The 9,935-nt window shown below is 54.0% G+C and overlaps 2 protein-coding genes across 2 annotated transcripts; both read left to right on the top strand.

Moving 5' to 3' along the window:
• The first annotated feature begins 1,765 nt into the window (after positions 1–1,765).
• LOC146542774 (uncharacterized) lies at positions 1,766–3,515 on the top strand. Its single transcript, XM_085209064.1, has 2 exons — positions 1,766–3,341; positions 3,434–3,515. The coding sequence occupies exons 1-2, from the start codon at positions 2,044–2,046 to the stop codon at positions 3,513–3,515; spliced, it is 1,380 nt and encodes a 459-aa protein (XP_085065190.1). The 5' UTR covers positions 1,766–2,043.
• Positions 3,501–8,277, top strand: LOC146542773 (uncharacterized). Its single transcript, XM_085209049.1, has 5 exons — positions 3,501–5,030; positions 5,514–5,750; positions 6,235–6,391; positions 6,604–6,733; positions 7,274–8,277. Exons 1-5 carry the CDS (start codon positions 3,577–3,579, stop codon positions 7,423–7,425), a joined length of 2,130 nt encoding a protein of 709 aa, XP_085065175.1. The 5' UTR covers positions 3,501–3,576; the 3' UTR covers positions 7,426–8,277.
• Positions 8,278–9,935: the final 1,658 nt, after the last annotated feature.

The following is a 9,935-nucleotide window of genomic DNA, read 5'->3' as shown; positions in this document are numbered from 1 at the left end:
CACCCAGTGCCACCCCCGGCCATGGGCAGGGCTGCCCCCCACCAGCTCAGGCTGCCCAGGGCCCCATCCCACCTGGCCTCGAGTGCCTGCAGGGATGGGGCACCACAGCTCTCTGGGCAGCAGTGCCAGCGCCTCACCGCCCTCTGACAACAGGATTGCTTCCTCACAGCTAACCCACATCTCCTCTCTTTCACTTTAAAGCCATTCCCCCTGGAATATCCCTCTGGATGGCGTCCCTTCCTGCTCTTGTGTCCACTGCACCACTCAGCTCGGTGCCATCAGCAAACTGCTGAGGCTGCACTCCATCCTATCTCTATCACTATCGATCACTCCATCCTATCATCTGTCACTCACAGAGATGCTGAAGAGCTCCGGTCCCAAGATGGACCCCTGGGGGACACCACTCATCACCGGCCTCCACCTGGACACGGAGCCATTGACAACAGCCCTCTGGCTGCGACCATCCAACCAATTCCTCATCCACCAAATGGTCCAGCCTTCAAATCCATCTCTCCTCAATTTGGAGATAAAGATGTGGTATGGGACCACGTCCAAGGCCTTGCACAACTCCAGGCAGATGACATCAGCTGCTGGCTCAGAATGCTCTGGGCTGGACAGTTAGCATAGTGCTGGGATCCACTTCCATTGATCTGAGCCTCAGCTCTGTAACTGGAGCACAAACCCTGGTGTGGCTCTGCAGACCTGGAGCACTGACAGAAGCAGAACTGTGGCCTCCTTCCTGCCACTGAACACATCTAGGGGGTCCCGTGGGGAGAAAGGCTGTTATTTGGGCTCACAGGGCTGGGCAGCTTGCTTTATGAGGATCCTCCATCTGAGACTCAGGCTCATCCATCTGTGTGTGGCTCACAGACATTGTCAAAAGCTTTGGATCTTGGCTCAGGTAGCATGTTGAACTTTTCTTCAGAATAGAAGAGCTGCCCTGCACACTGCCTCTCACACTCACAATCAGTTTTTCTGTCTTTGCCATGCACGTGAGCACAGTATCTTCTTTTGTTAAAAATCAACTGATTCCCATTGGTCCAGGCTTCAGAATCTTTCTTTTGTTTTTTTGGGGGGGACCAAGATTATTGGTTGTGGCCTGACCTAAACTCTTATAAAGTAACCCAATACTCTGCCCCTCCAGAACAAACACTGCTGAGAGGCAGCAATGGCTGCTTAGCAAGTTGCCTCCTCTGAACACATTGTTATTGGATTGACTGCTGCTTCACAAAATGCAGGACCTGCTTCCCATTTTTGTTCTGATTGCATCGGAGCTGCTGGATCTCTCTGGTGAGTGATGCATTCTGTCCCGATGTCATTTGCCTTCTTTCCGCCTTCTTTCCAGTTCTGGATGTGGTGCCATGGCTCTCAGGTGTGTGATAAGGGGACGAGTGAGCACAACCTTCTTTGGAAACAGCTGTCTGGCCGAATACTATGGACAGTGTGAAAACAAATTGAGTTTGTAACGCTGTTGTGCCTCAAGCAAGTTCCTAGGGCTGCTGCCACTCACAGCAGAGACTGGTCCCCATAAAGGTGTGCTTATGTATATGTGTCACTTTCCTTGTCTGAGACTTTGATTCATTAAAGAATTTGAGTTCATGCGTATCCATAGACACTTGTATTGCTTTGCTGAGTTGAGGTTAAGCTATGGAGGTTCCATCTATTTGTACAAAATCATAATTCATAATTTTTGTAGACTTAACATCCCAGTCTCCATCATCCATCAGAATCCATTTTTTTGCAATGTCTGCTTTTTGGTTTCCCTTTACTCTGCTCACTATTCCCAAAGTAGTTCCCTAACTTTCCACTTCCCTCTCAGCCTGTTGTAAAGTGCTGCTGCAAACTGTTGGAAGTTGATGGACAAGGAAGTAGACAAAGCTCCATTTCTGTCTGTTAGGTGCCCCCAGAGCCAAGCACCAAGACCTGAGCTTTCCTGGAGAACCCCAACCAATATCTGGGACCAGTCCGCTGTCAGTCACAGAAGATGACTTGGGTGAGGCAACCAATTCTGTTCAGACTCCAGCGGCCGATCCTGCAAATGAAATGACAGCACACTTCATCCCCAGCCACACAGAGGTGGCTGCAAGAGCAACAGCCACTCTGCCAGTGGAGCCAGTGAGGGATGTGGAGGGATCTGAGCGGGGGCACACGGCATCTGCTGTAAAGCTCCAGGACAGACAGCCATTTCCTTACAAGCTCTTGAGCAGCACAAGCAGCCCCATTTCCACATGGGGGCCACGGGCTGCCACCCACCCACACCCCTCAGGAAAGGCTGCCACCATTACCAGCCCGGCCAGCTCTGGCGCTGGCACCCCTCAGCCCATTCCCAGTGCAGGGGTGCAGCAAGGTGTTCCTGCCTTGTCCACCCCGGGCATCCAGCAGAGGGAGGCACCAAGTCTTGAAGCATCTCCTCTGACTTCAACAGCACATTTCCATGCTCTCAAAAAAGAAACAGCATTTCCATTTTCCACCAGAGAGAAGATGGTGACCAATCCACCATCAGCACCTCCCACCAGCAAAAGGCCGAGAGATGCGAGCCCCCAGGCACAGCCCCACAGCAGAGCTGCACAGCCTCGGGGTATGGCTGCTAAGGTCACCACTTCTGCATTCCTACCAAAACCAGCTTCAGGAGGCCCTACTGCAGTTCCTTCCAGAACAACACAGACAACTGCTGGTCACTTCTCCCCTACGAAGCGAGGGACGGTGGGCAGCGAGGGCCAGAACTCTACAACAGCCATCATAAGTGGGTCTGGACACACAGCCCAGCTGCCTGCTCTGCAGGATGTTCTGCAAGGCCATGCACACTCCTCTTCCCTGCCGATGCCTCTGGAAGCCCTGGATCGTGGTGATTTACTCCACTCTCCATCTCAAGAGCCCACTAATGCTGCTGATGGACCAGAGCCTCTCCCTTTGCCCTGGACTCTCAGCTGTACCAAACACCACTCTTCCCAGGAAGCCCACAGGAGCTCTCAAGGAAGCGCGGCCCCAGTCTTGAAAAAAGATGCTGATCACCAGATGACAAGTAAACCTGAAAAATCCAGATTTCCTGAGAAGCCACAGGTTCCTGCCAGTGCATCTTCAGTAAGCCAGTCCCAGATGTCCACCTTAAACATTTCCCAAACTACTACAGGGACAAAAGAAGCTACATCTGCACTCTCCCCAGGCACACCCACCCTGGAGCACGCAGCCCTTAGAGCTGTGAGCACTCCTGATGTTGTTCCTGCAGCACTTCAGCCAATGGGTGTATCTGCTCCTTCTGCTGGACCCCAATTAGTGGGCATCCCCACTTCTGCTGGGCAAGGACTTCACATACCAACTTCACCCACTTCAGCTCATTCCAGGTCTCTGCACCCACCTTTTGCTCAGGAAAGCCTGCCCAGCACAACTGCACATCTCAGTGTGGTGGAGGCTGCTGTTTCTGATGGGATCCCAGCACACCTGGCACAGCTGCTGGTGCAGCAGTTGGGTACATCGCACCACACACCTACCAAAAACCTCAGTGCTATCAGAACTGATCACCTTAGCACATTACCATCATTCCCATATTTGTCCTTCCTGCTTAGAAATACCGATGGCATGCTATGCCTGCTTCCCACACAGGATTCCCCTTTGCCTATGCAATTCCCAAATATCAGCATTGGGACTCTGGTTTCCGCTCAGCAAATCCTCACAGTGTCAAATTCTTCGTTATTAGATCTAGGGGACTTACCAAACATGAGTCTTTCCAGCTTAATCCTGGTTAAGCCCATATTTATCCTCTTTCCCACCGGCAGACCAGGCTTACAGGGGGGGCCCTCTCCTGAGGGTGAAGGCAAACACAAAACCCTCTTGTTCAGCAACCAGCAAGGTGTGAATGCAATTACTGCTGAGCACAGCCATGACATCCCCGCGGTGTCCGCACGCATCCCCCGCACTGCCCCCCTCATAGCTGGGAAGTTGCTTTCTTTATCACCGCCAGCGGTAGGACTGCCCGATCCCCCACTCCCAGCCCAGCCTCCGTTTGCAATCACAGGGGCAGTGGATCCGACTCAGCCCAGCAAGGAGGCAGCGCTGCAAGGCACCGGCCTGGTCTCAGCTCCCGCACCGTCCTCTGCCCCTGCACAGTGCGCTGAGTGCCTGCGCTCAGCCAGGACCACGAGTTACCCGTTGAGGCTGTCCGCAAGCACCGTGCCTTTGCAGTCCACACCGCAAAGCATTCTCAGCTCCGAGCCGCTTCAAAGGCTGCCGTCACCAGCTGGGGTTGTGCCCAGCACCGTACCAGCATCCCCAGCGCCTCCCATTGGCAGCGAAAGGAGAGCTTCAGCTGCGGGCAGCACCGCCTGTCCGGGAGCGGCTCTGCATCCCAGGGCAGCACCAACCTCACCCTCATCTCTAAGCCCCGACCTTCCCAAGCACCTGGAGCTCACACCCACCGTGCCCAAGCCCTCTGCAGTGATGGAGACCCCAACACCAGTGCTGTCACCATTTTCAGCAAAGGTTCACGTGAAAACAACGTCTGGGAAGTTGCTGGCTGCAGTTACCCGTCCGAGAACGTACACCGGGTCCCCTGCAAGCCCGCCTTCCTCTGTGGCCATGCACATCCTCCTGCCATCAGCCACAAAACACGACCGGAGCACCCGAGCACAGGGCAGTGTGGGAGAAGATGCAAAGCCAGCTGAAGTCAGCACGAGTGCAAGGAAAACAGGACTCGCGGGAAGCAGTGCTCCTCTGCCAGCTGTGTTTAACTCGAGGCCGGAGCAGCACCCCGCGGCAGTGCAGGACAGCGAGGCTGCTTTAGCCCCAGTGCAGTCTGCGTCTGCAGAAGCTGTGATTAAGACACATAGCTCCGCTGGGCAGCACCCTGGACCGCCTACAACAGGATCGGCTGTGGGGCTGCCGCTGAGCACTGAGGAAGAAGAGGAGGTCGGACCCCGCGAGGTGACAGAAGAAGCAGCCGAAGGCTCGGTGACCGAGCTCACAGCGCTGGGGTCACAGCCGGGAGACCCCCGCCGCCGCAGCGCCGTGCAGCCGGAGGGCACCGTGCTGAGCGGGTAATTGGGTGCAGGAGGGCGGAGGGGTCAACATCTACAGCGCTCCATGGGCTCAGCTGCACGGGCTGCTGGTTTGAGAGCACTCAGTTCATTCTGTAGTGACCTCATAAATGTATTTAAAAAAAAAAAAAGAAATCTTTCTACATGTCAGATGTTAGCGCTGTCCTTCCAGACCCAGCTTTCTTTTGCACAGCAGCCTTTGACTCTCTGCCTCTCCTCCTAAGCAGCTCTATGTGCATCTCTGTGATGTGGGAGCACCTGACGGCACAATGAGACATGCCAGCTAAATGTGGACGTTCCCCACATGGTTATGCAGAGGCAGGAGGTGGTTTTGGTCACACCAGGGTCTACTTGCTCTTCATTTCATTCAACTTGCTTGCAAACATCTTACAGATCTGTTTGGTTTCACCAAGGAAACCGTCTCTAGCACTAAGCAGCTGCATAGCAGAGTTGGGCTCAGCTGGTTTCTTCTTTCCCCTGCAGCGTTGCAGTTGTCAGCGATGAGCTCTGTGGCTCCGGGAACTACACGGTGCGGATGACCCTGCGCCCTGTGGAACGCACCAGCCTGGGGCTGCAGGGCTCACCCCCCGCCCAGGACACCTTCCTGGCTCTTGTGGCTGTGCAGAGCAGCCTCCAGCCCGTGTTGCAGCTCCGTTCCTGCTGTGTGACACCATCCAGCAACCTGCAGGGCCCCAGCGCCGTGTGCTGCTCGCTGCCCAGGTATGGCACTGGGAGCTCCAGGCGGGGCCGGGGGGGGGGATAACATGTTCTGTGATCAGCACCATAAGACACATGGCTGTCCTTCCTTCACACGTTGACTCGTACAAATAACCTGTCCCACTTTCTTGTGTAGTGTTATCATTGTACAGCATCCTCCTGCCCTTCCTGCTGGAGGAGCACACAGCCTGGGAGCAGAGCAGCCCAAAGGTGGGAGAGCCTGGCTACAGTGAGAGCTCACCTCTGTGTTGCTGCTGCATCTGAGTCAGGCAATGAGAACCACACTACTGCAGCTGTTTTAGAGGTTTTAGCACAATAAACATCCAAGAAACAACAGCAGGCAAACATCCAGGCTGGAACACTGAGATTCTGGGGATTTTTTTGCCTGGGGCCTGGCAGACAGCCTATGCAGAGCAGTGTCTGCCCTTCCCTGCCCTAACCTGGGAAGTGCTGGAAGCTGAAACTTTTTTCTGTTTGCCCTTGCCAGGCTGCCAGCTGAATGCAGACACATCCAGCTACTGCCGAGCAGTGAGTCCGGAGCTGCCAGCTTCACCATCCAGCTGTTCCAGATGCTAAACCACTCCGTGGCCTACCTGCACTGTGAGCTCAATGTCTGTCTGCAGGGCCACACAGGCTGTGAGCAGGTACATGGGCAGGGTCTTCCTTCACTTATCTGAGCACCTTCCAAAGATTGAAGTCTTCCTTCCCCAAGCTTGGCAAGGCTCACGGATGGGGTGCCTGCCAAACCCATGCCAGTGCCTCGTGCTCAATGTGGGTCGTGCCATGTGTTTAAGAGGCACAGCGCTATGAGGCAGGCAGTGCTGGGCTCTGCTCAGTGCTCCCCATCTCTTTCCAGGATTGCTTTGTTGGTGCAGAGCCACTCCTCCTGCCAGGGGACAGGAACAGGCATGGGAACCCACACAACCTGGTCTCGTTCGGCCCAGTTCTGAGAGCAATGGACAGCTTAGAGTACAAACCTGCAGAAGGTGGGTCTCCTGCTTCGCAGTTCTATCCTGCAGAAATCTCAATTTATGGAGCATTTTTTTTCTTCTTCCCATCCATAGTTGAAACGTAGCAACTGATTTCTGTTAATTAGATGTTGCCCGGGCCGTTAGAATGGAGAGGGATTCAATTTGGCACACCAAGAGCGTGACAGACCTCCAGAGCTCACTGCCACCATCTCTGAGAGTCATTTAATTTCTTGTATGTCTGGTTGTTATTATTTATTTATTTATTTATTTTAACGAAGAATATTTACTGTTGAGATCTTATGGCAAAGCAGGCAGTGTGTCTGAGGGGGCACCACCCATTCATAGCATCACAGAACCATGGGATGGCTCAGGTTGGAAGGGATCTCAAAGATCACTTAGTTCCAACCTCCTGCCATGGGCATGGCTGTCATTCAGACTGCTCTGTGGAAAGAAGCAGCCACCCCTGGTTGGCATGCTGGAAAGAAGAAGGGATTTTAATCCCCTATTTCCTCTCCCTTAATGCTATTCACAGCTAGGTGACTTTTCTCTTTCCAGGTCCTAATTCTGCCATGCTGGTGCCCATTCTGCTGGGATTCCTGACTGGCTTTGCTGTCTTGGGCAGTGTTTTCATCTGCCTTTTGTTGCATCACAGACAGAAAACCAAAAACCAAAGTTATCCACAATTTGGAGAAATCTGTGGTCTATGAACTGCACATAACTGCCTGGTCCTGCCTATCCCACTTCACTGCTACAGTAATCAGAAAAGCAAACACTTTTGAATTGCACGCTATATTGTTTTTGTAGACCTGTTGGCCCCGGGAGCAAGATCTCTCTCCTTCCTTTCTTTCCTTCTGCACGCATGAGCCCACAAACTGCAGAGTAGAGGACTGTAGAAGCAGCCCACCCAAAGGGGAGAATAGATCTGCCAGGTAGCTAAAACCTCCGGGTCAGGGTTCAGTGTCTGTCTTGCAGAAGCACTCATTATTCCTTGCGCTGCAGTAGTGCTGTGAAAATTAGCACCACATGCCATTTGGCATCGCCTTACCCACATAGCTAGTCCCTGTGCTGAGCTGTTAATGCCGTTTATGCCCCAGACAATTGTCATTAAAACCTGCTGGAGAGTTGAGGCATAGAGCAAGTCCAAGTGTGTGTGCATCGAAGGTGACATAGCTACAAAGGAGCAGTGCCCCAGCCCCAAAGGTTTGCCCTCTTCCCTGCGACACATCTGTAATCACAGCAGGTTCTGTGCAAAGCTGCAGCTTGAGGGACGCTCAGTGGTTGTTGGTAACACGCATCCCAACCTTCCAGAGCTATGACAGGGCACTGGGCTGCCGAGATGTGTCAGCAATGCAGCTGTGCTCTTGGGAAGAAATCACTGCAGCTGTGTGTGGCCCTGCAGTAGTGCTGTGTGGTGCTGGGGCAGTGCCTGCACTCACTGCTATCTGCAGAACTCAGCTGCATCCTGCAGGGCCCGGCGCTGTGCAGTGTTGTGGTGTCTCTTACAAAGGTGGGCTTCAGTACCTGCATGCATTGTAAAGGTGAAAAGCTGTAAATAAAGAGCGGGCACCTCTGTGCTTTGTGTGATGAAAGCTTGTTTCTTAAAGTGGTCCCTTTCTCAACTAGGGTAAGCTGGTCATAAGAGATAAATAAGGATGAAGTCGACTGGAACAAGGCAATATAAATCCCATTTATTGAAAAAAAAAGGTAGAAAGGATGACCTGAGGAACTACTGACCTGTCTGCCTCACCACTGTGCTGGGGAAGATCACAGAGCAGATCCTCCCGGAAGCTGTGCTAAGGCACATGGAAGAAAGGGAGGTGATATGGGACAACCAGCATGGCTTCACCAAGGGCAGATCCTGCCTGACCGACCGTGTGGCTTTGATGGTGTGACTGCATCAGTGAACAAGGGAGGAGCCACCGATGTCACCTGTCTGGACTTCAGTAAGGCCTTTAACACGGTCCTCCACAACATCCTTCTCTCCAAATTGGAAATACATGAATTTGATGGGTGGGCTGTTTGATGCATGAGGAACTGGTTGGGAGATCGTACCCAGGGAGTGGTGGTGAATGGCTCAGTGTCCAGATGGAGATGGGAGGCGAGTGGTGTCCTTCAGGGGTCAGTGCTGGGGCCGGTGCTCATTAACATCTTCATCAGTGATATCAACAGTGGGATTGGGTGCATCCTCAGCAGTTTGCAGATCACCCCAAGCTGTGTGGTGTGGTTGACATGCCTGAGGGATGCGATTCCATCCAGAGAGACCCAGACAGGCTGAGCTCTGGGCCCAGGGGAACCTGAGGAGGTTTAACAAATCCAAGTGCAAGGTCTGCACCTGGGTCATGGCAGCACCCACTGTCAGTACAAGCTGGGGGACGTAAGGATTGAGCACAGCCCTGCCAGAAGGGACCGGGGCTACTGGTGGGTGGCAGCTGGACATGAGCCAGCAGTGTGCCCTGGCAGCACAGAAAGCCAAGCGGACCCTGGGCTGCAGCCAGAGCAGCGCGGGCAGCAGGCAGGGAGGTGCTCCTGCCCCTCTGCTGTGCGCTGTGACACCTCACCTGGAGCACTGCGTCCACAGGTGGAGTCCTCTGGGCAGGAGAGACGTGGAGCTGTTGGAGCGCTGTGTCCAGAGGAGGGACACAGAAATGGTGGCAGGGATGGAAGCCCTCCCTGCGAGGACAGGCTGAGAGCTGGGGCTGAGCAGCGTGGAGAAGAGAAGGCAGGAGAAGGAGAGCTGAGAGCGGCCTGCCAGCATCTAAAGGGGCTGTGAGAAGGGGGGGGACGGACTCCATAGTGGGGTCTGCGATAGGAGAAGGGGAAATGGCTTCAGATGACAAGAGGGGAGATTGAGAGTGGAGATGAGGCAGAAGGTTTGGCACTGAGGGCGGTGAGGCACTGGCACAGGTTGCCCAGAGAGGCGGTGGTGCCCCGTCCCTGCAGGCACTCCAGGCCAGGTGGGATGGGGCCCTGGGCAGCCTGAGCTGGTGGGGAGCAGCCCTGTCCATGGCCAAGGGTGGCACTGGGTGGGCTTTGAGCTCCCCTCCAACCTGAGCCATTCTATAATCTGTGATTCTGAATAAAGATCTGTTGGTAATAACTGCAGGAGAGCCCTCTGGAGCTGCAGGAAGGCCCATTGCTCACTGAGCCATCACATCAATGTTCCACAACAGTTGCTGCATGCACTATGGAGCATGGGAGCAGCCATTGTGAGCGGGGT

Source organism: Meleagris gallopavo, chromosome 26 (assembly GCF_905368555.1).
Source record: "Meleagris gallopavo chromosome 26, MGAL_WU_HG_1.1, whole genome shotgun sequence".
Lineage (NCBI taxonomy): Eukaryota > Metazoa > Chordata > Aves > Galliformes > Phasianidae > Meleagris > Meleagris gallopavo.
Note: the sequence above shows the minus strand (reverse complement) of the source record. Positions and strands in the feature narration are given on the sequence as shown.

What these genes read in the sequence shown, in the direction of transcription:
- LOC146542774 (XM_085209064.1), top strand. Translation starts at nt 2,044, where the DNA reads ATGACAGCACACTTCATCCCCAGCCACACAGAGGTGGCTGCAAGAGCA. An exon ending in CCCACTTCAGCTCATTCCAG is followed by an intron (nt 3,342 to 3,433) that starts GTCTCTGCACCC and finishes ATGGGATCCCAG; the next exon opens with CACACCTGGCACAGCTGCTG.
- LOC146542773 (XM_085209049.1), top strand. Translation starts at nt 3,577, where the DNA reads ATGCTATGCCTGCTTCCCACACAGGATTCCCCTTTGCCTATGCAATTC. An exon ending in GAGGGCACCGTGCTGAGCGG is followed by an intron (nt 5,031 to 5,513) that starts GTAATTGGGTGC and finishes TTTCCCCTGCAG; the next exon opens with CGTTGCAGTTGTCAGCGATG. An exon ending in GCCACACAGGCTGTGAGCAG is followed by an intron (nt 6,392 to 6,603) that starts GTACATGGGCAG and finishes ATCTCTTTCCAG; the next exon opens with GATTGCTTTGTTGGTGCAGA.